At 35.3% G+C, this 27635-nt stretch overlaps 1 protein-coding gene across 1 annotated transcript in view; it reads right to left on the reverse strand.

Moving 5' to 3' along the window:
• WDR41 (WD repeat domain 41) overlaps window positions 1-27069 on the reverse strand; it is a 44033-nt gene extending 16964 nt beyond the window's left edge. Inside the window, exons 1-7 of the mRNA XM_061187931.1 lie at window positions 26728-27069; window positions 24358-24473; window positions 13688-13736; window positions 12324-12455; window positions 9338-9400; window positions 3757-3868; window positions 688-750 (exon numbers count right to left, since the gene is read on the reverse strand). Of these exons, the coding sequence (XP_061043914.1) occupies window positions 688-750; window positions 3757-3868; window positions 9338-9400; window positions 12324-12455; window positions 13688-13736; window positions 24358-24473; window positions 26728-26778 (586 nt within the window). The 5' untranslated portion in view covers window positions 26779-27069. The remainder of the gene's footprint in view (window positions 1-687; window positions 751-3756; window positions 3869-9337; window positions 9401-12323; window positions 12456-13687; window positions 13737-24357; window positions 24474-26727) is intronic.
• Between the last annotated feature and the right edge of the window lie 566 nt (window positions 27070-27635).

Consider the following 27635-nt stretch of genomic DNA (forward strand, 5'->3'; position numbering starts at 1 on the left):
GAAGTGTGCTTACTCTATCACTTCTCAGCACCCAAATTTCATCCATAAGGTAATGAACATAAAAGTTTTTTTTTTACTGCAGGCTCCTGGCAGTAAATGGGTTAGCCAACAGTCAACAGCTAAGAAAGTGTCCTTCAAACTGCATGTTTATAATCAGTTAATACATTTACAAAACTCCTGTTGCTATCCCTCCTTCTGCTATCCCACTACTCTGAGGGAAATGGCATAAACTCCCCCACAAGAAAATGGGCCCCATTCTGGCTTCCTGAGGCAAAACCTCCACAGTTCCTATCTCAGTGAACTCCCAAAATAATCCTCCTCCAACACTCCCAACTCAAGCTTTTAGTTTCCAGAATGTTGATAGTTGTTTTATGTGGCTAAAGTTTTTGCTAAGTAAGTGTATGAGTGTGGATCAGTAACAGAGAGGACTATGGAATGTAAATGGCCTTCTCTAGCATCAGAGGAGTGGGGTTACCTTGGCACTTGGCTATGCTAGACCAACTGTGGTACAAAAACTGACCTAACATCTTGAAAATGTCTTGGGCTCCACATCACTTCGACAATCCCAGGAGGCCAAGACTGGGGCGGGAAAGATGTCCCTTGAATTAGTCTTTCTGAAATGTGTATACAAGGCTAGTTTAACATTTTTAAAAGGAAGAAATAAAAGAAAAAAAGAGTCATACTCACTCAGTTCTTTGCCAACTGCTGCCACAACACAGTTCTTAGGTATTTCAATCAAAGCACTGATCCCTTCACAAAAACATATAAAACGAAGGTTAAATTATTTTCTTCATGGATTACATCAAAAACAAAAACATTCTCAGATTTATGTTGGTCATTCCTATAAAGGGGATGGTAACTATAAAGCACACACAATTTGCTACATCACACTTCCGTGCTTGCTTACATACGGAAAATGATTTTGTGAAAAGTAGGTGAGACCTCTGGAAGACATTATTGATTTATTAAGGGTAGGAAATGCTCTTTGAATATTTTTACTATTGTGGTGAACTTATTTACCAGGGACCCCTTAAGATAATCATCATCACCATTTACAAGATGGCTAGCTCAAATGAGATATAAAATTGGCATGTTCCTCAAAGTAAATTTAAGAAGCCTGGGTGGGCTCCCTGGCAATAAATGAGTGAGCCAACAGTCAACAGCTAGGAAAGTGGCCTTCAAATAATATGTTTATAGTCAATCAACACATTTACAAAACTCCTTGAATTACTAGAATAATCAGATTCAACATTCCATCACATTTCATTTATTAAGCATACAGTTCTAAGTATCTTTTTATAGCTGAATCATGAAATGATTTTAGGGTAACCATAACTTCTATAAGATATGTTACAATTATTACTTCTGTCAGCAAAAATTAAAGAATTCATGTATTAGATTTAGAACCACCACATGTGTTGGCAAAAAACCCTGTTTATTAAAGTGAACTTCTCCATTATAAAATATATATAATTTTATATATATGTAATTTATAACATATACACAAATTTGGAAAGTATTCTACTCATTTACTTTACCTTCCCACTTGGGGAGTATTTCTGGCCAAAATCTTTTCTCCACATACTGTTTTAACAGTATGTTTCTATTTTCCCATGTTCAAGATGGGGAGATGATGGTGGTGGAGGAGAAAGGGGAGGAGGAGTGGTACGAGAAGTAGAAGAGATAGGAGAGCAGGGGAAGGGGTAGCAGGGGAGAATTCCAGATGCAGAAAACAGCTTGTTCAAAAAAATGTTTATTAAATTATTTATGAAATAAAAATACTGGAAACTCATTAATCCAAAGTAGCAACTTAATACACAGAATCACAGAACATATTGCTGGAAAGGGCATGGATGTCCTGTTTTCTAGTCCAAGGCTCCTTCCATTGCATCAGACTGACTTAAGATTATCTTTGCTTATTTCCAGATATGTAATAACTGTTCTAAAAGCCCTGTCAGTCCATAAATCAAGCAAGGTTTATTGAAAGGAGCTTCGTAAGATAAGGGTCTAAGAGTACTGCTAAATCCAAATCATGAAAAGCTCACCAATGGCAACCTAAGGCCTTTTCAAAGCTTTCTAACTGATTTCCTCAAAGATTTCTGCTATCTCTTGAAACACTGATAAACAGGGCAATACTGTGACTACTTAATGTACAGTACTCAAAGATAACTCGTAACAGGAAGGGGGATTGCAGTGATAGGTGGTTATTTCCATTAACATACAAAAGGTGTTTTTAGCCCTGATTTCAATATTTCACAACATAATTACTAATAATTCATGAAATAAAAATTCACAGATACCCACAGGCTAGTATAAGAAACAGGAAGGAAAATGTATATGTAAATAAAGAGATATAACTCATGATAGTAAACATGAAAACACACTCTAGATTCAAACAAGATTACTAGTGATTGAACATTGAATTGAGAAGTTAAACTGTAAATCCTAGTAAGGTATGGATTTAGTTTTGCTAAGACATCATATTATTTTTCTGGTATTTTATAATACCCATGTGGAGATAAACTAGTTCCAGTAATGAAGTGTAAATGCAACTCACAGGGCTCCTAATACCCTTAAGACGACAACAACATGCTTTAATAACACAGGCATACCTTGGAGATATTTCAGGTTCGGTTCCTGACCACCAAAATCAAGCAATTGTCACAATAAAGCAAGTCACACAAATTTTTTGGTTTCCCAGTGCATATAAAAGTTATGTTTACACTATACTGTCATCTATTAAATGTGCAATAGTATTATGTCTAGAAGACAACGTACATATTAGTACCTTAATTTAAAAATACTTCATTGCTCAAAAAATACTAACCACCGTCTAAGCCTTCAGCCAATCATAATCTTTTTGCTGGTGGAGGGTTTGAAATATTGCAAGAATTACCAAAATGTGACAGAAACACAAAGTGAAAAATGCTGTTGGAAAAATGGTGCCAATAGACTTGCATGACTCAGAGCTGTCACAAACATTCAATTTGTAAAAAATACAGTATCTACAAAGCCCAATAAAGCAAAGTGCAATAAAACAGGGTATGCCTGTATTCTTTCTAGGATGTCCATGGGTTCATTTCACTACTCTTAGAAACAAAAATAGTTAATAGTGTATCACATGACTTCAAGGTTACTGTCATTTAAATTTACTCATTTATACTTAAATATTTTTACTCTGAATAAATTTTTATTTTTATTTTTTAAGTTCCTTGATATCAATATAAGTCAAAACTGATGTTTTTTTCTATTAAAACCAAAAGTATATGTCAACAGAATTCTGAGAAAATAGAATTTTGTTAGTAAGTTTGCACATGAGTGAAATTTCTCTAGTAAAACCAACTGTAAAATGAGGTCATCCTTAGGAATCTATTCCAAGTCTGATGACCCTACAAATAAAGAAGAAAATGCTATTGTAAAGTCATAAAGATCTGCTTCCAGGGGTCAACATGCTCATCAAACTCAGTTTAAGACATGGCCCAGAAGCATATATGAAAAGGTTTTTCTTGATCACTTTTGAGAAATTGTTAGAAAGGAAGGGGAAGCCAAAGGAAGGGGGATCTTTTCCTTCCAACTTGAGATGGAAATATATTTTACACAACCCTTAACCTGAATTGGAGAAATACGGCTACATCTTATATTCAGAATTAAAAAGAAAATCTGTATTTCCTTTGTATTCATGCAAAGTTTCTTTGAAGATTCACTGTGTCTTTTTAGAGTCTATCATGGTTCACAATTACCTTGATTTGTTTTTACCTGTATCAGAAAGGTGACTAGTCTTACACAGGAGATCTAATTTTCGGTTCCACACACAGAGGTCATTCCCACCAGAAAGCCAAACATCTAGTCTCTGAAGAAGAGCTAAACACTGCAAAATTCATGTGAAATAGTTATCAGTTTAGAAATTCAAGCATTCATCAGTGGTTTTAAAATATGTCAAGTTGATACCCTTTCCCTTCAAGAGGTGGAGCTTGATTCTCTTCCCCTTGAATGTGGGCTCTGCTAAGTCACTAGCTTCCAATGAACAGAATGTGGCAGAAGGAATGGTGTGTGACTTAAAGGACTAAGTCATAGAAGACATGGTGCCTACCTCCTTGCTCTCTCAGATCACTCACTCTACAGTGAAAACACACAAGCAGCCGCATGGAGAAAGATCCATCTTTTTTTTTTTTTTTTAATTGTGGCTGGCATCTTTTATTTACCCTCAAGGAAGTGAGGCAAGGAAGTGAAGCCTCTGGACAACAACCAACACTAACTCACCAAGCATCTGACCCCCTAACACCTCCAACCCCAGTCACCTGAAGGTGACAGCAACCTCAGGAGAGACACTGAGACAGAACCATCCAGCTAAACTGCTCTCTATTCCTGACCACCACCACTGAGATATTGTTTTAAACAACTAAGTTTTGAGGTAATTTGTTACTCAGTAATAGACAACTAATACACAAGCTTAACGTAAACTGCTTTTTAAATAAAACTGAAAATATGACCTTAGTTTTTATGTATCTTTCAAATTAATACCTCCTAATTCTTGACTCAGGAAATTGTTTCAAGGTTGGTAGAAGTCCTTTACCTTTAATAGTACTTTAAAGTCCACAACTTTAATAGTTCTCTCCCCACCCATTAACTCTGAGTGAACACAAGGGCAAGAGAGAATATGTAAAAAAAAAAAAAAAGAAAAACAAAAGGAAAAGGTTCTGGTAGTCTTCCCTGGGCTGAGGATGGGGTTGCTTTTTAAACTGCTGGAATAAAAAGGGTTGAAAATAATCAGTGCAGTTTGTACTTCAAGAGGTCCTACTGTGTCTAATCTCTGATTTTTTAATCTCGGTACTCTATTCCTTTTTATTGCCAAATAATATTCCACTGTATGGTTATACACATTTTATCCATTCATCAGTTCATTGACATTTAAGTTGTTTCCACCATTAGGCTAGTATGAGTAATGTTGTTATGAACATTCATGTACATGTTTTTGTGTGGACATTTTTATTTCTCTTGCGAATACCTAGGAGTGAGATTGCTGGGTCAAATGATAACTCTATTTAACATTTTGATGAACTATCGAACTATTTACCAAGGTGGCTGTACCATTTTACAGTCCCTCCAACAATGTAAGAGGGTTCTAATTTCTCTACATCTTTACCAATATTTGTTATTATCTGTCTTTTAGATATTAGCCATCTAGTGCATGTGAAATAGTGTCACATTATGTTTTGAACTGCATTTCTCTAATGACTAATATGTTGAGCTTCTTTTCATGTGCTTATTGGCCACTTGCTCACCTTCTTCATAGAAATGTCTTTCAAATTCTTTGTTTTTAATTGGGTTGTCTTTTTTATTGTTAATTTGTAAGAGCTCTTTTTATATAATCAAGATACAAGTTCCTTATCAGATATATGATTTGCAAGTATTTTCTCCCATCCTATTGGTTGTCTTTTCACTTTCTTCATGGTATCCTTTGAGGTATAAAAGCTTTTCATTTTGATGAAGTCCAATTTATCATTTTTTTCTTTTGTTGCTATACTTTTGCTATCACATCTAGGACACAAAGGTGACACTTTGTACTGCCCGAGGACACAAAGATTTACACATATTCCTTCTAAGAGTTTTATAGTTTCAGCTCTTATATCTTGGTCTTTGACCCATTTTGAACTAATTTTTGGATATGGCATGAGGTAGGGATCCAATTTCATTATTTTGTATGTAGATACCTAGATCCAGTATTATTTGTTGAAGAGACTATTCTTTCTCTTATTGGAGGGACTTGACACCCTTGTCAAAAATCTATTAACCACATATGTGAGATTTTATTTCTGGACTCCCAGTTCTATTCCACTGATCTATATGTCTATCTTTATGCCAGTACCACACTGTCTTGATTACTACAGCTTTGTAGTAAACTTTGAAATTTGTAAGTTTCAATCTTGAAACTTTGTTCTTTCTTTACACAACTGTTTTAGCTATTCTGGGGTCCCCTTTACTTGTACATGAATTTTAGGATCAGCCTGTCAATTTCTGAGGGAAAAAAGCCTGCTGAGATTCTGTCCAGTGTTGATCATTTGGGTAACATTGCAATCTTAACAATATTAAACCTGATCCATGAATTTCTTTCCATGTATTCATATTTTCATTAGTTTCTTTCAACAATGTTTTGTAGTTTTTGGTATACAAGTCTCATAGCTCTTCTTTAAATTTATTTCTATGTTATTTTTTGGATGCTATTGCAAATAAATTTTCTTAATTTCATTTCTGGAATGCTCATTGCTAGTTTAAAGAAATACAGTTAATTTTTTGTATATTGAGATTGTATCCTGAAATCTTGCTATATCCATTTATTAGTTCTAATAGTTTTGTTATGGATATAGGATTTTCTATACAGAAGGGCATGTCACTTGTGAATAGAAAGTTTTATTTCTTCATTTCTAATATGGATGTTTTCTTTTTTCCAACAGTTTTAAAATTAATTAATTAATTAATTTATGGCTGTGTTGGGTCTTCGTTTCTGTGCGAGGGCTTTCTCTAGTTGTGGCAAGCGGGGGCCACTCTTCATTGCGGTGCACGGGCCTCTCACTGTCGCGGCCTCTCTTGTTGCGGAGCACAGGCTCCAGACGTGCAGGCTCAGTAATTATGGCTCACGGGCCCAGTTGCTCCGCGGCATGTGGGATCTTCCCAGACCAGGGCTCGAACCCGTGTCCCCTGCATTGGCAGGCAGACTCTCAACCACTGCGCCACCAGGGAAGCCCCCTGGATGCTTTCTTTAAAATAAATTTATTTATTTATTTATATTTATTTTTGGCTGCGTTGAGTCTTCGGGGCTGCGCGCAGGCTTTGTCTAGTTGCGGCAAGTGGGGGCTACTCTGTTGCAGTGCACGGGCTTCTCCTTGCGGTGGCTTCTCTTGTTGCGGAGCACGGGCTCTAGGCACGCGGGCTTTAGTAATTGTGGCACTTGGGCTCAGTAGTTGTGGCTCGTGGGCTCTAGAGCGCGGGCTCAGTAGTTGTGGCGCGTGGGCTTAGTTGCTCTGCGGCATGTGGGATCTTCCCGGACTAGGGATCGAACCCATGTCCCCTGCATTGGCAGGCAGATTCTTAACCACTGCGCCACCAGGGAAGTCCCTATGGATGATTTTTATTTCATTTTTATTGTCTAACTGCCCTGGGTCAGAACCTTCAGTGCAATGTTGAAGAGAAATGCCAAATGCAGACATCCTTGTCTTGTTCCTGAACTCAGGAGGAAAGTATTCAGTCAGTCTTTCACCATTAATATGATGTTAGGTGCTGTGTTTCCCTAGACACCCTTTATCAGGTTGAGGAAGCTCTCGTCTACTGCTAGTCTGTTGAGTATTTTATCATGAGAGGATGTTGGAGTCTGTCAAATGCTTTCCCTGCATCTGTTGAGATGATCATATGTTTTCCATCCTTTATTCTTACCATATATGGTACATTACATTGATTGATTTTTCAGATGCTAAACTAAACTCATATTCCTAGGATAAATCTCACTTGATGATGGTACATAATCCTTATTATATGTTGTTGGATTTGGTTTGCTAGTGTTTTGTTGAGGATACTATACTGCTTTTGTTACTTAACATCTTATCATTAGTATTTTCCAAATGCTACGTGTTCTTCTGAAACCATTTTTAGCATATATATCTACCATAATTTAACTATTTTCCTATAAGACATTTAGGATACTGCCAATCATCCATTTATAAAATATATTTGTAATATATATTTCTGTGCATAAATCTCTGCCCAAGTTTTTATCACTTCTTTAAAGAGTTTTCTAGTAGAATCACTGGGTCAATTCACACAATAATTTTTTAAGATTCATTCATAAAGTCAACTGCCTTCCAGGAAGATCATTTTGATTATACTCTCAATGACAATAAAAATGCCAACTTCAGCATCTCCTTGCTAATATCATCTCTTATAAAGAAACTTTACTAGTTCAAAAAATAAATAATAGTATTTCTTATATTTATTAAGGATCTGAAATTCTTTGATAAACTATCAGTTCAAGAACAACTGAACCACTGAACTAAAATGAGTGAAATGCTGTATTAAACGATCTTTTTTAATGCGAAACAGGATCACAGTGGGAATAAATACAACTATCTAGCTCATTAACAGTACAGTAAAACCCCTTTAAGAAGTACTTTCAAGGGGAAGGAGGCTGCTCATTAAAAAAAAAAGTCGTCCTTTCACCATACCGAAATAAGATACTTTTTATTGACCAGTTCATGAAACAGCTCACCAAAGGAATTTCCCCCAAATACACTAAATTTTTTCTCCTTCCCTGTTCCTTCAATGCATATATTTTCATTTGAATCCTAATGATCTCAGTTAAATAAGCAAGACTATTTTTTGAGGGATTTAATAGGAACATCTTTTCACATAAAGCATAGAGATTTTGATCAAGTCAATATTTTATTGACTTCTTCAAAGACAGTCCATTGTAAAATTGGATACCAGTATATAATAAATGGCACTTTCTTCCCCAGAAACTATTCTAAATTGATAATCAGAATAGCATAGTAGCATAAGATGGCTACCAGAGATGCTGCCTTTTAGGAAAAAAAATGAAATACTTTGACTATTGGCACACTGATTTTTTTTTACATTGAAAGTGTTAGCTCCAATACAGAGATCAGTAATGTTCAAAGCAAATGAGGAAACACTATTTCAGTTTACTAGTATCTTTCCCCAAACTTGTTGACATTATTGAAAAACAGTGTACTTTCTGAGAACATTTAAGGCAATTTCTTCTACAGAAATCAAAGTAGCCAAGTCTTATCCAAGTTTGTTTCTCCAACATGTAGCAGAGTTCCTATCAAGTAATAAGCTCCGATTAATATTTGTTTATAAAATGAATGAACCTAACAGTAGCAGCCAATTAGCCACAAAAGATTTTGTTCTGGAACTAAGTAATTGCTATGTCTTACCCTTATCATTTTATAGAAGATAGACGGTGAGGGACAAATAACTCCATGTTTTAGTTCAAAGCTAAAACAAACAAACAAAAAAGAGACTAGCTATTGCTGTAGTCGCTTTGAAAGTAATATCTCTTCCTAGAATTACCTACTAAAAACATACTAGGTACTACCTTTTTCCTTATCTTACTATAGAGATTCACCTCTTGCTCTAATTTAAAATTCAAAATTCTAGCATTTAATATATATACTCCCCAAAATCTAGTCTTAGAAGAATCAAATGACTGTGTATGTGTGGAAGAAATAATTTTTGAAACCTACAAAAGTAATTTCATCTAAATCATTAAACAATTTTTTCTGAAACAAAAAGATTATTACTGTAAAGTATCTGATTAAGATTTTACCTTTACAGTAGACTGGAAGCATGACACTTTCTGAACTTGTCTGCCAGTATCACAATCCCATACCTAAATTTATGTTAAGAAATAATTTGTCAGCAGAATTTTAAAACCTTAATTATAATTTTTCTAATAAATAAATCACAAATATTACACATTTACATAGAAAATATATAAAGCATGAAATATTTCATGTTTATACTACCACAAAAATCAATTCATCAACTTAGCATAGCAGACTTATAATCTAAAATAAGTCTGAGGTAAATTTTACTATCAAACCATTTGAAAATACCAACAGAATGAATGGTCTGAATACTGAATGTTTACAGGCATTAAATATTGCAACTATATAAAAAGTTTTATTCTCCAAAACAGTCTACCGTAATCTAATAAACATTGAACATAAAATATTTATACTAAAAACTATCACACCCATTAATTAACATTTACTGAAAGCTCCTTCAATGTGCCTGGCATCATTTACTACTGTTATCTTGATTGAAAGAAGACAGTAACAGTGTATTCCTATTACCTATACACATATTTAAAATAATTAGAGGACCTCTCATAAAATGTCCAAGGTTAGTTTGACCTAAGGAGCATAATGATTTTCAAATTTTTCATACCATTTCCTATGGTAAGATATACATTTTATATCATATCTGAGAACACATTTACATAAAAATAAATATGTGGACTCTTAAGACCATCACTTGACAAAAAAGATATAAAGTCTACCCTCAGCATTTAATTAATGAAGTTAGTTAACAGCAAAGACCCAAGCAGGGTAAATTTAGAATTCATATGAATAAAAGGAACTGCCAACAAAGCAACCTGAATTTATTTTTAACAAAAAACGTCATTCAGCAAAGGAAATAACTCTATACTATCATTTACAGTTAAAGTTTATACTGATATTGTCCCAGCTACTCACGTCTGTACTGTAATAGTAATTTTAATAATTGGCTCTAAATAGTATCATAGTACCCTAGGAACAGTCTAATAAAAAGTATTTGATATTCTATTTTTGCACAGATTATACTGATGCTGAAAACAAACCCAAAAGAGACCTTTAGTCCATAAAATAACATTTGCCTCAACAGAGCAACAGTAGTAAAGCTACTCTGACCTAAACATATGAGTGCATATTATGCCCCTGTTTATGCAATATTGTAATCACCACAAAATATCGTTTATCTCCACTTAAACCTTTTCTTCAAATTCTTTCACCTACTGGCAATCTGTCTAGAAATCACTTCAGCTGATGAGCTCATTTAAAGTGTGTCATAAACTATGTCTTGGTTCTTCAGAAGCCTAAGAAACACCTATACCTTTGGACTTACTCCAAAACTTACTTCAGTAATGCTTGAAGCTATTTAAATAGAATTCTCAGATAAGCATAGACTTTTTAAAGTTAATCTATGATACCTTAAAAAAAAAAAAGTAATGAAAGATTAGCTATCCATAGCATTTAGCTATGGCTTTCACAGACCCAATTCCACATACAAATATAAAAGGGCTAAATCTGTTTAAGAAAAATATTTTATGAAAGCAGTATTACATAGTGATTCAGAGCTCTGACTCTGCAGTCAGTCTGTTGTCTTCTGCCCTATACTGGCTGCATGACCTTGGGCAAGTTACTTAACCTCTCTGCACCTCTCTTTTCTTATTTGTAAATGAAAATAATAGAAATACTTATTATAAGGATTAAATGGGTTAATAAATGTAAAATAGAACAATGCCTAGCACATATAAGCAATTTATAACACTTTACTATGGCTACTACATCTTAAATTTTCAACTAAAAGTATGGGGAGGAAAGATCATTTACATTTTTTAATTGTTTTAAAATACTAAATATGGGGCTTCCTGGTGGTGCAGAGGTTAAGAATCCACCTGCCAATGCAGGGGACACGGATTCAATCCCTGGTCCAGGAAGATCCCACATGCCGTGGAGCAACTAAGCCCATGCGCCATTAACTACTGAGCCTGTGCTCTAGAGCCCGCAAGCCACAACTACTGAAGCCCACGCGCCTAGAGCCCGTGCTCCGCAACAAGAGAAGCCACGGCAATGAGAAGCCTACGCACCGCAACGAAGAATAGCCCCCGCTCGCCGCAACTAGAGAAAGCCCGCACGCAGCAACAAAGACCCAATGCAACCAAAAATAAATAAATTTTTTTTAAAAAGGCAAAGGAAACATAAATATTAAAAAAAAGAATCTGCCTGCCAATGCAGGGGACATGGGTTTGATCCCTGGTCTGGGAAAATCTCACATGCCGCAGAGCAGCTAAGCCTGTGCGCCACAACTACTGAGCCTGTGTGCTGCAACTACTGAAGCCCATGCACCTACAGCCCGTCCTCCACAGCAAGAGAAGCCACCACAATGAGAAGCCCACGCACCGCAACAAAGAGTAGCCCCTGCTCACCACAACTAGAGAAAGCCCGCGCGCAGCAACGAAGACCCAATGCAGCCAAAAATAAAAATAAAATAAAATAAAATACTAAATATATTAAACACTGAGCAGATGGTAATTCGCTTTTCTGCCAGACTCAGATTCTCAAAAAGTTCTTATGGGTTGGGGCCATTAAGTTTCTTTTGCTGTACAATGAACAGAAAAAAAAAAAATGTGAATTATTCTCCAGTTCAACTCATCTTTCTCTAAATTGAAAAGCAATCTGAGATGATAAATATTTTTAAGCCCACATTCTCCCATTTCCTCTGTTTTATGTAATTTGATATAATAGTAACTCTGAAAAAAACAGCTTTAGTTATGAAGTTTCCGACAACAATAAGCCTTAACTTGCAATTTCCAGTCTAATACTTTTCAGACGCCTAATACTTTTAAGTGTCTTATGAAGGCTAGAACAAAATCATTTTTGCTAAAACAGAATGTACAGACAGACCCCAAGAGGATAAAGACTAATAACATATGTACTGGTCCCTTGGATCACCATAGCTATGTCACTTGGTTCTAGATTTAAGGATATAATAACTGTTCTGTCAGCAGAGGCTGTCAAGATCAGTTGATTTTTTTCTTCACAAGCTTCCAAAGAAGGAAATGTAATAATAGCTGTTATCTTTTGAGTGTGTCCATTGAGTTCCAAAAGTTTTTCTCCTGTCTGAAATATCAATAAAATGTTAATAGTACTTCATATTTCATAACTTAAATAATCTTAAATGACAACATTAAGAAAAATCACCAGGTAGAAAATATATACATTCCATCTGAAATTACTTAGATTTTATAATTTAACTTTAAACAATCAAATAGTATCTAAACATTAGGTGCTAAAAGAGTAGCTATAACTAATTTTAATTATTTTCTAATAGAAAATACTAATTTTTAGCAGATTGTTATAGGAAGTTTAAAGGAGTATTCTTTCCATATGGTTTTAAGATTATAACTGTGTAAATTAAGCATAAAAATATCAGTAACTTAATCAGCAGGAAAAAAATAAGGAGTCTTCATTATGCAAGCATCTGTTATCTAAGTCTTCACAGTTATAACGCTGTGGAAGAAAATAAAAGTCAGCATAACAGTAACAACAATTGGATATATATATCCAGTAATGTATCAACCACTCGTAAAGTCAGTATGGACTCTACTTCTCTCTAACATCAACAGCTATTCCCATCCATCCAATGTCTTCATCCATCAGTTTCTCACTGATTTCCCAAGTAGTAAACATACAAAAATGCAATGTAAATATAAGATAAATTGCAAATCTCTCCAAGGTTGCAGGATTTCATGATGTACGTGATGAACATAATGTTAAAAAAACTGCTTTAATCACAGGCAAAGCCACCGAAAAATGAGGATCTTGACTGAGTCAGACCAGATAACAACCCAAACAAGGGCAAGAAGATAAATGCTTCAAAAGAGAATAATTTGAGAATCCAAGGATCAGAAGAGAAGTCCTAGAGAAATCTGGTAAAGCCTTAAATATTTTTGAAAAAATAAACCTTTTATTACATTACTATTATAGTCAAACATGATAAGAATGCTATATTATGCTATCAAACGATTCTGACAGAAAAATTGTCTTCCACAAAAATCAACATCTGATTCATTTTCAGAATCAGTGCATAGTTGCTGATAACTTAAATTTTGTTTAATTAAGATTAAAACTTTTATTTTCATAATCTAGCATTTGTTTATCAGGAAAAAATCTTAAATAAAAAAACTCTATTATGGAACACTGGTCCTCACTTTAAATGGATTCATCCTAAGCAGCCCTTTCGAGCATTAATTAGTCTCAACCTACTGATATGCAGGTATATCTCCAGATAATGTTTATGAATGCATACAGTCATGTCTTTATTACACAATCCACATAGAAACAATACACACCTGGGCATTCCACACAACTACAATTCCATCATCACCAGCAGATGCAAATCTGGTTAGAGAAAAAAGGTCAAGAAAAAAAAAATCACTGATGACATTTAAGTGCTAAGATTACTAAGATACCATCAGACCTTATTAATGGTATTTTGACTTACTAGTATCAATACAGATTAAGTTCTTTAAGCTAATTTAACAAATATTTACAGAATACCTTCTAAGTTTTGTGCCAGGTACTGAGAATCCAAAGATAAATAAGACCATTCAGAGAGTTAAAATGAATAAACTGCTAGACTAAGAATAAGGGAGATCTATCAATGATCTTTAAAGTCCTTCCTTGCTTTAAAATTATAATGATTAAACCCTGACTTAAGTGACATGAAACCAAGCTGAGGAAAAGCTACAGTGACAGGAAGTGATATTCTAGGAGTGGAACAAAGGAATCATGTCCTTAGATTCCTTACTTTCTAGGTAAAGATATTTAGATATTTTAACTCTACTACTTAAAGCCAGTTTCTCTCCTTTGCTCCCCTCAGCTCTGTGGTCTTTCCACATAAATACTGCGTTCTTTGGTTTGGAAGGTTTGGTTTTTGTTTTGTTTTGTTTTTTTCAGCGAAAATTCTTGAAATGAAAAGAGGTAAAGGTAAGTTTGCTTCATGGCATGAAAAAAGAGCTGTGATGAACTAAATTATAGCTTCTCTCTCCTCTTTACCACCCATTCACTACATGTCAAGGAACAATCATCTATATTTTGTAGAGCAGAAGATAACCATGACACAAACACTATCAAGAAAAATCACTGGCACAGGATTATTCATCATAGTGCCTGCATTATAATAAAATCAAACACTACTCTCAAGCAGTGTCCCCACACAGTGGTGTACAGCAATCACATTGTAAGCATGTCAAGTAATTTGTCATTAATAATGTAGTACACAAGTTTGTAAATGATTTTTTTTAATTGGAGTATATAGTTGCTTTGCCATGTTTATTAGTTTCTACAGTACAACAAAGTGAATCAGTTAAACATATATCCACTCTTCTTTAGATTCCCTTCCCATTTAGGTCACTGCAGAGCTGTAAATGATTCTTTAAGGAATCAAAATCAATTCAGTTGTTCCCATAATATCACTTTCATTCAAGGTTTGGTTTTCTGCATAGGAGAGAAAGAAGTGGTATTATAGAGAGCCAGCTATGAACTGCATGCGGTTATGGTTAACAACCACTAATAAATGGTACTCCGTTAGCAGCTATGGCATTTAGAAAACGTGTTACTTCCTTGCAAGACTGTTAGTGTGTTTTCACAAAAATCTGGGCATGCCTTGAACAGCTTCACTAAAGTAATCATTGTTAAGCCTTAGGTGTGTCATTGGGAGAAAAGCAGAGAAGTGATACATTAGGACACAAGAATTACTTTGTTCCTTAGAGTATCTGTTCTATTGAATTTTACCCTATAGATATCCATATAATCTCGCTACTTCAGTCATGTAACACTTTCCTTAACACTCCAAACTGAGCTTCAAGTTCAAATTTCTCATGCTCAGTTTCAAAGCCTCACAAATAGCTATTGTCTTCACTGGCTCTGACAATTCCCATACCCAGCACTCGTTTCAAAATCCTTTGCTTAAATCTTCTACTGCAGGAGCTAAGAGATTATCCAGGAGATGGGAAACTGGCCTAATACAGTCTGACAAAGTCCGTTAGTAATTTTTTAATATAGAGCTACGTATCTTTTTAACAGAAAGGACCTTTAAAACGTCTTAGTTAACTAGACAGAAATCATACAAAGAATTATTTTAAAATCCATACCTAACATTTATTTTATTTTCAAAATGAAATATAAAAGATATGGAGACTAAAAAGAAAACAATCATTTTATATTTTAAAAAGTAATTTATGTTTAATTACATAGATTTTCTGAATCAAAACATTAAACAATGCCTTGAGTATTAAAAATAGTTGCTGGATGTAAATCTTTAATAGCTTATGTTTCTAGGCCTACTGATTTCTTTTTATTTGTATCATGATGGTGGGGAGGGCAGAACTCAAGGTCTTAAGATTTCTTTGGTATAAAACATCAATTTCTATTGATTCTTGAAACTCTTATAATTGCTTTTCTCCCTTTTAGAAGAGTGCAGGTTTAAAATACATACTTTTTTCTAACCCTGATTGTTAACTTCTCATTATTGTTTTATCATGTCTGAATCTCATGACTTCACAATGAGAGATGACTGAACGGTTGAGAGTTTAGAAATGAGATACAGAGCATTTCACCTCAAACTTTAATTCAATCAGTGGTGAACAAAAGTTAAATCTAAACAACGCTCAATAGTAATGCATGAAATCACAGCCCTTTTTTTTTTTAATTGTTCAGAGGTCAATTACCCAGTGTGTATGTTATTCAGGCTTTTCAATTCTCATATATTCTATTGTTTTGGGGGTTTTTTTTTTTGCCATTCCAGTATTTCTTATTACCTGCTCTAAAGAGGAAACATGAAGCTTTAAAATGTAAACCAGTATGACTTTGCTACATATTAGTACCAATCACAAACTAACTAATAAAAGGGTGGGAGATCATCTGCAAATTACAATTATCCATTCTCCTAGGATGAATAACTGAAAACTAGCAGCACTATATCAGTTTATCTTAAACTAAATCAGTTTATCCTCATCAGTCAAGCACACACTCCAGCCATCTCCAAATTTTCAGAAATGAAAATTCAACTCAAGAATCCCTAACAGTAAGATACACTGTAATTGATTAAAAGAAGTAATGAACCATAAAAAAGAAGTAATTAAGATGTCAATAAGGTTTAATCTAGTCAATGCAAGGAAGAATAGTGGCTATACTGTCATATAATAATATACCAAAAAAATTTTTAAACACTCTAAATTAATAGAATCCAAAGATTCAAATCTAAAGATAAGATTTTAAGAGAAATCCTTCTTTACTGATTAGCACAAAATGTATTTAGTGAGATTTTATGTCATGTGTTAGGGAAATGCCAAGATCAATTACATGTTGTTCTTGATTCAAGATCTTAAAACTTAGTGATTGTTTAGAAATGTACTATATTTCATCAAATATAAGACATACTATTATTTTATGTACTATTAAGGAAAAAATGTCAATTATTAATGAAAGACACCATCAATTATATGATGTATCCAAATTTTAAAGATGTTACAATAGGAAAAAATAGGCTTTTTAGAATCCATGAAATTTAGTAATTGTCGTATTTATTGATCTTTCTAATATGGCACTTTCTAGTCCAACAAATTTCTGATTATGTCTAGCAGGTTTAAAGGACTAAAGAAATGCTTTTTCAGTAAATAAATGAATAAGCAAACACTTAAGTGTTAAAAGGGCTCTGTAAAATAGATTAATAGTATTAATGTAACCTCACTTTTCCCTTTAATCATGACTAATATACCAACATATTGTCAAAACAAAACTAGAAATTCAAAATATGTAAAGCCCAGAATCTCACCACATACAAAAAAAAATTCCTTTTATTTTTTCATTTTCCTGTCCCATTCTTATGCATAACCTTCAAGTTTTCTCAACTGGAAACGAACTCTTTAAAAATACTCATTGAGACTGTACATTTAATTTAATGACATTTAATTACATGACTAAGCAAAAACTATACGCATGAAAAAAGTTTAAAAACATGAAGTGTGATTTAATGAAGACCTATAGCAGAGCTTCTAGAATGTTCCATCCTCTCTTCCCCTCATTATGAGAATTAAATTAATTGTGAGAGTCAATGATCCACTCATTCAAGAAATATTAAGCATTAACTATATATTAAGCATTAACTTTATATATCTATATGCTTGATCCTGAGGGTAAAGATCAATGAGATAGTTCTTGCCCTTGAAGAGCTCACAGTCTACATTATTATGGAATGCTACAGGGTCCAAATTATGAATCCATTGAGAATTCTCAGTATACTCATTTCAATTTATAGAAATCATTTCCTTTAAACACCTTTCTTTGGACAGCTCAGAGAAAGCACTCTCATTCTTGCCAACTGTGGGCTTAAAGTACAGCAAAGGTTCACAAAGATTTGTATAAAATAAAATATTTCCACAAGTAATTCCTATGTCCATTACCTACATGCTTATTTAATAGTCCTTATTCAAGAGAATTCATTTCAATTAAGTCAAAGGTGCTACAGATTCAAACATAACCTTAAAGGACATAAAAAAGATAATCCATAAACCTGAACATAAACTTTCCTGTATTCAATATTTACATAACCATAAAGCACTGGAAAAATAATAGAGTATTATTATGGCAATACAGAAGTCCCTGTGGTTAACTAACTTCCCACCAAATCCACAAGTACTTTCTAATCATGATGCAACTAAAACAGTATACAGTTTTTACAATGCAGTGAAGTTGAAAAATGCTAATACCAGAAACCAGACAAAAATAAAAAATAACAAAATTTTCACTTAAAATGAACTTTTACTTATCTTGTATTCTAAAATTACTTGAAGAAAGTTAGAGAAGTTTGTAGACAGAGACTTGTAAGAGAAGTTAAAGGCAACTTCAAAGCATTTTCAGGAACCATAGATACTGATGTCACTGATTCTTTCACAATGTACTTGAACATTAAAACTTTTTTTTCCTTGATTAAGTAATACATATGTATTAACACAATTCCAATATGAATGTCTCACAAATAGAATAGAGATGGAAAAATTCCACAGTTCCCATGGTCATTTGGAAAGGTAAAACCTTTGGTAAATTTTCCCCTCCCCCAAATCACAAACAGAAAGCTAAACTACATCAAGTTTACAAGTATTAGAATACAAAAAAATCCCTGTGACTTCTATTAGTGGGAACCTCCACTACTCTGAGCTCAAGTGTCTCTGAAGGAACTTCTACTAGAGAAATTTCTTGGCCTCTCTCTGTCCCACTGATGTAATAAATGAGTTTAAGAGAATGAATTGAGTATGCTCAGTTCAGACCCTTCTGGGTTTTCTCTGAGATTTGTCTGTGCATAAAGAGGCAACATTCTGGTCTGCTCTTATTTTTGAGGTAAACTTACATCCGAGTGGGAGGCTTGCAGATGTCCAGCAGTACCCGTGATTCAGTGAAGTCTACGTAACTCAGGGTGAAAATTAGGAAACCCACTGTGGTTGTATATCAAAGCTACAACCTTTAGTCCAGCTTTTTGCTAGTTATTACTTTATTAAGCTGATGGGTTCATGTCCATCTGTGTGATTCCTGCATCTAATAATATCTAAGAAAAAATTTTATTTTATACTGAAACAAAAATACCTTTTAAATTGGCGTTTTTTTCTCTATATCAAATATATATCATTTTTAAACTTTTCATCATGAAGAATTTAAGTATATATAAAAGTGGAAACAGTATAACAAAAATCTCCAGGTAACGTGTCTTCAATAATTATCAACTCTTGACCAATACTGTTTCATCTGTACCACAGCCAATCCCCCCTTTGCAGATTATTCTGAAGCAAATCCCAGTCACTGTATTTCATCAATAAATATTTCAATATATATTTACATCACAACTAAAGTTAACATTTAATTTCTTAATGTCACCACAGTGTAATCAAATTTCCCTGTCTCACAATGTTTTTTAAGTGTATTAGAAGCAGGATCTAAATAAGGTTCATATACTACAACTGATCTCTAAAGTCTCTCTTGTTCTATTGATTCTTTCTTCATGTATTTTTTTCCTTGCAATTAAACATTTGTCTTACAGAGTTCTCACAGTCTGGATTTTGCTAGCTACCTTCTTGTGTTGTCATTTGATATGCACCTCTGTCCCCTGTGTTTCTAGTAAATTGAGAGATCTAAAGACTTAATCATATTTGAATTTGACTTTTTGGTAAGACCACTTCATAAGCAGTTTATGTACCCCAACAGGAAATATAATTTCCAACAATCTTTTTGTGTGTGTGTGATGTTAACAGCTATCAATAACCATTGCCTAAATTTGTTATTCTATTAGAGGTTGCGAAATTATAATATTCCAATTCCATGATTCTTCCTAACTTGAATTCTTCTATAAAGAAAATGTCCTCTCATCCAACATTACTGATCTCAACATAGAGTTTGTATAGAAAGGCAGTATAGATCTTGACTTGCAGATACCCCTTCAAGAGAGGACTTGCTGCCCAGCTATGAGGAATACGGTTATCTGCCTCCAGCTGTTGACTTCAGGGTCTATTTCAGCTTTCAAGTTGAAGTCAAACTATCTCAGTTGGCCCCCAGCCCCTGGGACATAAGCAAGTTGGTGGAAGCCAGGGCACGTTCTTGGATGGCCCTCAGCCAATGTCTAAGCAATGCAGGCTAAACACTCCTAGTTATTTCCCTAATGCAGGACTCATCTAAAGAGCATTCCTTCCTCCAGAGCTCCACATTGGGCTTACAGAGACTTTGTCAAATCTGCATCACAGTTTGAGACAGCTCCCCTTGTCCAATCCTGCTTCTTCCCTTTTCCCTTCAATGGTATTTCTCTCTAATAAACCTTTTGCATGCTTAATTCCATTTTATTGTCTACTTCCCAGGGAAACCAGGTATTAGGAGGATCTAAATGATCTTGATTACTGACTTCTATTCTCTAAGTGTTAGTGAGAAAGATATTCTTAGCTTTAGAACATTGTCTTAAAGATGTAACATATTGTTTGCTGTTAGTGAATTATCAAACTGTACTGAGTTTGTCTAGATTCTTGTGAATGTACAGCTTCACCAGTCATCCTAAGGTACATTTTGTTCTCAGTCTGGCATTTCATGGGTCATCTGATTCTTTTCCAGTCATGATCACCATCCTACATAATCTTGTCTGTTTCCTGGAGGAGCAAGGGATGGTCAAATGAGCAACAGAGAAAACTATTCTTAAAATGTGTTACGAACTCAGTTTAGTTTAATGTGTCAAATGCTAGAGTATTACATGCAATTTTAGCACAGTCCATTTTTTGGATGACTCTTGCTGAGGCTTAGCCTTCTTTAGTGATCTCCCAATCAATATGACCCTCACTTCATGTTCAAAAAATATTAAAGAAGAAAAGAAAAGGCTGCTGTCTGTTAGGTTATACAGGATTTATTTGGTATCTTCAAAAACCAATCCGAGAAAATTTTCCACTCACTGATTTTAGCTGAGCCACTGAGAAAACAAGAAAATCCTTCTGCAAAATTCTCAATAAAATGATATTATCTAAAGACCTGAAGCGTGAAACCTGGATTATAACAGCTGACCAAAAAACCAGAATGTGATGTCTATAAAAACTAAATAAAAACATAAAAAGTATAACAATATTTATTTAAAAACTGGAAAGGTATTTCTATAATTTGACAATGCATATATAATGTACATATGTAACAGTAAAAAGATATCTGAACTATCTAAACTATTAAATCAAAAATGAAAACACTGAGCTCTACTATTTATAATAGTTACATCATTTGTATATTTTTAAATGTATTTCTTATCAATAATGACTCTTTCAGTTTTGCTTTTTTTTTCTAGTACACTACAGAATTAAATCTTTTAAAACAAAACAGATTGAAAGTTCTTCAGGTCTGCAACAGAGTAAAAAACTTCATACCTAATTATATGTAACTTTTGACAAAGTCATGACTTGAGTACAAAGAATTAAATGTGGTTCATGTAGTAATATGTTCACTTGACTGCAAAAGCCGAAAAGTAGGCTTTTTAAAAAAATCTATTCTAGACATTTAGATTCACTGTGGTATACAGCAAACATGGCCACCAATCTCCCTATTTCCACCACCACTTGCAATAGGATTTAGTTGCTTCTCCCATCAAGAGGTAGAGTTTACTTATCAACTTAATGAATTCACGCCAGCTCCTGACTTGCTTTAGCCCATGAAACAACAACAAACATGATGAAAACAGACTTGAAAAAAGTTTTACACTGGGGCTTGCCCTTTTGCTGGTATTTGAACTCCATCCCTATGTGAACTAGCACTTGAGCAACCACATGGAGAGAGACCCCAGTCATCCCAGCTGAGACCACTATAAACCTGCCAACCCCAGCCAATCTACCTGGTGACCACAAAAGCATAAGTGAACCTAACCAAGATCTGCTGATCCCAGCAGAGACAAAAGAACCCACCCAGCTGAGCCTAACCCAAATGCCATCCCACAGAATAGTGAAATAAATAGCGTTTGTTTTAAACTACTAAATTTGGGCTGATATTTGACAAGGACAACAGATAACTGATATACTCATCTACAGCTTTTTACTGTTTACGTAACATTTACTATATCATTGAATAACTGAAGTATACACAAGCACCACTTTGGTAAAAGGTAATCAAATATCAGTACCTGTACAATGATCATTACTCTACAAGATGGCCTTTTCTGCAGATTCTTCTAACTATGTAGTAAGAATAATCAAGAAGACATTTTAAAGGACAGATAGCAATCAACATGGAATCTTAACAGTTAGTCTATTAAAAAAAAAATTTAAAGACCACATCCGGAAAGTATACTGTATATTTTGTATTTAGCTTTCTTAGACAAAACTATTTGAGGACTCCTTAAAGCCCAAATATTAGGGATTATGGTCTAAGAAATCATTCTGGTTTTTTTTTAACTTACGTAGCATCTTACAATGGTAAAAGATGGTACAAGAAAACTTTAGTTGTCCAAACGTCCTATCTTTCCAAAAATGTTTAGTTTCAAAGATGACTGACTAAATAAATAAGTAAATGTCTCTTAGGACATAGCAACAGTAAGTATTACCAAAAAGGCTGAAGATTATTATACTATGGTTGACATGCTATAATTTGGTTGGCTCACATCACAACATGAAAATTGTGTTAATAGGCTAGTAATATAAAAAAAGGCAAATCCTTTCAAGCAAAAGTTGAGGAGCATATTTTCATAATAATTTGGCTGGACTTGTCCCTGGTTTCTAAAAGAGAGCTGGGCCCCTCAGAGCTCATCTGAGTTTATGCTAATGAGATGACTCATGGTGGACCCCTAGACAATTTAAGGATGGGGACTGGCCATGTGGGGAATATGAACCATGCAATTAGAGGGTTGGGGCTTTGAGCCATGGGATATCATCCTGACCTCCCAACCTGGGGGAGCAGGGAGGGGATGGCAGGGAGAGAAGGGCTGGAAATTGAGTTCAATCATGAGGCAAATAACTGAAACAATCATTCCCACGTAATGAAACCCCAATAAAAACTCTTGACACCCAGAGCTTGAGTGAGCTTCCTCACTGGTGATATGCATTGATGTGCTGAAAGGGTGATGTGTCCTGAGGACACAGAAGCCTTACATTTGGGACCCTCCTATACCTTGCCCTATGCATCTCTACATTTGGCTAGTCCCGATCATATCCTTTATAATAAAACTGTAATCATAAGTATAGTGCTTTCCTGAGTTCTGTTAGTCATTCTAGAGAATAATCAAACCTGAGGGGGTAGTAGGAATTTGTAGCTAATTGGTCAGAAGTGCAGGTGGCCTGGGAACCCTGGAGATTGCAGCTGTGACTGAGGTGAAGGGACTGTTGTACACGACTGTGCCCTTAACCTTTAAAATTCAACCTAACTCCAGGTAGTGCCAGAATTGCACTGCACATGGGAAAAGCAACTAAATACCAAAAACATAAAAAGAGCAAAGAGAAGACAAGGTTAAAAAACATCAGCAGTGATAGTGAGAATTAGAAATAATCACAGTAGCAGTCACCCACTGAGTCAAAAATGGAAGGAAAAAAAGACAGTATCAAAGGCAAAAGAGAAAATTAAGAGATGATAGGGGAATAACTGATAAGGACAAGAAAAGTGGAGTTAGAGAGTTAGGATGGCATGCAACATGTACACTTAATAGTTGAGGGAGTCATTCATTCATTTAACAACTATTAATAACCTGCTACATGTAAGGCACTGTGCCAGATACTAAAGATACTGTGGTGAATTAAAAAAAACATGGCCCTCACTCTCATCTAGAGAGGAAGATAAATATTATACAGTTACACAATTAATTGTGTAATTGTTATTAAGGCTACAAAGGATAAGCGTATAGTTGAACAAAGTCTTAATAAGACAGATATACAGATCAATAATAAGCTAAATCTACAGTTCTAAGACCTACACACTTTCATCTCTATTTGCAAATATATTAAACACAACATTATACATGTTAGCAAGGAAATACAGAATAATGTACATTTTAAAGGGTTTCACAAATAACAAAAAATTCAGATTAAATACTTACCTTACCTTCCACTAAAAACAGTACATTCCTGGAAGGTACCTGATATTTAAACATTTCCCATACTGGTTCTCAAATTTAGCTTCACCTTAACATACAGTTAAAAGTCTCATCAACATTTTAAAGTCATACACTTCCTTTAAACTAATGAGAATATATTTGTGAGTATTCAAAAAGACCAAAACAAAACAAAACAAAACAAAACCTGAAACAAACAAAAATAACCATAAAATCACCAGAAACGATATCCCGACTTTTGGGCAAAAAGATTTCAAACATATTTCATCAAGAGGCAGAGGTCAATTTCTACTAAGTGTTATTAATGATCAGTTTTGAAATTTTTAGAAAAGCTGGATTAATTTTGAAGTTGTTTTTAACATACAATTCCCTAAAAACTCTTTCCAAACAGCCGTCAATTGGAAAACTAGAGTTTCTTACCTGTAATCATCTAACTGTACCAGAAACCGTACAATATCATGATGAGCTTTCAGTACAAGCAGTTCAGTGTAGGGGTTCTGGGTTTGTTCTTCACCTATTGTCTGTAAAGGAGATTTCTTGTAATGGGGGGAAAAAAAGAGAGAAAAAAAGAGATAAAATGATTTATGATAAAAGACCACATTCGAATAAAACACATGGTATGCATTTAAGAACACAAGGTTTAAAAAACTGTAAGATATTATGTTCTAGTACTATATATTATTTCCCCTAATATCAAGTAACTGCCAATTTAACATAAAACATTTCTCTTACCACAAATCCACATCATAAATTTAAAATTTTGAACTCAAAATAAATTTTTAAAGGGTGTATTTTGTTTTATGGAAATTACACCTCAATAAACCTGACCTAAAAAATCAGTGGGTCAAACCAACAAAATATTTTAGGATGGGTGTTTGTCAATTAAAACTTGGCAGAAACAAAACTGAAGGTCAAAGGGGTAAAATATAGACTAAAACAGTGCCTACCCCATTATAGGCACTCAACAGGTTTACTGAATGAATAAAGGAAGAAATGAAACAATTCAGTCAATGAATTCAATAAATTCAACTTCAGACAATAATATTGATAAAGATAACTGGTAACATATACAGAGTAGTAAGCTCAGTCCTAAACCTACACACCTTCATCCCTATTTGCAAACATATGGGCGGCAGTCCATATGCCACACACTGTGTAAAGCATATATGGCTTATAACTCACCCAATAATTCTGTAAGGTAGATCTTATCAACCCCATTTCTACAGTCAAACCCAGTACTATTTCATGATAAAAACCTGTGTTCTTAACCTCTGAACTGCAGTTTCTCAAACTTGACACTACTGACATTTTGGACTAGGTAATTCTTTTGTTGAGGGCTTTCCTGTGCATTGAAGGATGCTCAACATCATCCCTGGCTTCTACACACTAGATGCCAATAGAAATCCAACCTCTCCCCCCACCCCCAAATCGTGACAATCAAAAATATCTCTGGACATTGCCAAATGTCCTCTAAGGGGCAAAATCATCCCAGCAGACAAACACTGCTTAAACTAGAAGCCTGGATACAAAGTTCTTGCATAATTAGGGGAAAATCTTTGGTCCTGATAATGTACAGATTCACAGCAGTTCTAAAACTGAAGTACTTTTACATGAAGAAATGTACAATTTAACACGCATGAATTTTTTTTTTTAATTCACCCTCAAAGCAGTAATTTTTTATTTATCCCATCTCCCTTCTAGCAGTGGTTCTGATGAGAAAAGCAAAGGCAAGAAATCTGAAAACTGTGTACCACTTCCCCCAAATGAAAGCTTGCCAAGCACGGCAGCATTAGTTAATCAAATTCTATAACTAATCAAATAATCGGGTTAATACATAATTGTCATATATATCACAAATGGACCAGTCATTTTTCCACAATTCTTTCATAACCTTTAGAATTTAAGCCTACCTGAAATAAGCCTAATTTTATATAAGAAATACTTCTTAAAAATTAGACAATAAGCCTCAACTGCAAAAATATGAGGAAGTTAAAACAGAGAAGTAACGTTGCTTACAACCACCCAAGTTTTTTTTTAAACAATCAAAACAAATATTTTCTATGAAAAATAAAAGGGAATTCAACACAAATTCTATTCTTCAGTGGCATATGAAATAAATTCCAGACCTCGACACTTTTCAGTTTCCAAAATTATTTTATTCGCAACATTTCAAATGTAAATCTCATTAGTCTGGTCAGTTATTCAGGCCCATGAAGAAAGTGTGACTATGGAACCCAAAATAGCAGCTAGAATATAATTTTTTTTACTTTTAAGCAAATTTATTTTTTAAAATAATTATATCTTTTTTGGTTCTGTATAAATAATCAAATTAATTTCATATTCCATGAACAAGCATCAGTTGATGTTGGGAAGCGACACCATATTAAACAAACCAGAAGTGTAAATATGCAGTTACCGTTTCTTAGTCTCTACCAAACCGGATACTTTTTCTATTGAAATGAGACTGGTTTACGTGGGGAGACCAGTTAAGCGTCCTTGAGCCTGTTGCTGAACTACGTCAGTTTCAGTTTCCACACCTAGTGGAACATGGATTTACCTCTCAGGGAAAGAGCCCCCGCAATCCACCACCGCGACCCCGCCGACCCCGCCGACCCCGCCGACCCCGCCGACCCCGCCGACCCCGCCGACCCCGCCGACCCCGCCCTCGCAACCCGCAGGCCCCGCCTCCGCCGGGTCTCCCTCATCCGGTCAGGAGCCCGGCTCACACAAGCCACAGCTCCGGCAAGCAAAGCCTCTGCGGTGGCAGGCAGGGTCCACCCCGGTGTTTACCTCGGCCAGTCCCTGAGGTTCTCGGCCTCCCCCGATCAGCCATCGCAACATCCGGGCAGCGACTGCGTTTCACGGGTCTAGGCCCTAGTCAGCCCGAACTCGGCGCCAGGCTCAGCCTTCTCCTACCTCTCTGGTAGCAGCTCAATGGAGGCGCTAATACCTGCCTTCTCAGATTTGCCCAAAATACGAAGTACGAAGCAGAGCGCAACGAAGAGGGAAGACTTCTGTCCCCAAAGAGCTGCCGTACCCACCCACAAGAGGTTTGGTTAAGGGTAGCCGCCAGGGGAGCAGCAGCCGAAAGCTAGGGTGTCCGCGGAGGTTCAGAGGCACGCGCGGCACCGAGTGAGCACGCGCGGGGCGTCCCCTGATTTGCGCACAGAGCCTGGGTAGTTCGAGCGGCCCCTGGTGGACACGCGGAACGCAGCAACTGGAGCCCGTCGTTAAGCAAGTGCTTGCCAAGAATAACTAGTCCCCTCCCTTTTTAGATGGCTTTTGCATCTTTCACTTGGCAAGCTTGGGGACCAGGAAGCCTTTCCATCTCCCCGCGGTTTCCTAAAGAGCTGTCTGGAGAAGGTTTACTTCAGTAGGCTTTTTCATCCGGACTAATCCCAGTAGCACGTGTGTACACCAGAATAAATCTGGCCAGTATTTATTGTGTACTGTAGTACAGGTACTGTGCTAAGACTACACATAAATCCTCACAGTAACCCTATACTGCCTATACTCCCTATTTTATAAAGAAACTGACCTCTGAAAGACTGGGTAGTTTGTCTACGGATAACAGAAACTGGCTACACACACTGGAACCAAATATCCTAGCTCCAAAATTAGTGCTCTTAACTGTATGCTATACTGTTTCACATAATCTCCCTAAAGAATAGAAGGCACTACACATCCTCTATTTTTTT

This window comes from Eubalaena glacialis, chromosome 4 (genome assembly GCF_028564815.1).
Source record: "Eubalaena glacialis isolate mEubGla1 chromosome 4, mEubGla1.1.hap2.+ XY, whole genome shotgun sequence".
Lineage (NCBI taxonomy): Eukaryota > Metazoa > Chordata > Mammalia > Artiodactyla > Balaenidae > Eubalaena > Eubalaena glacialis.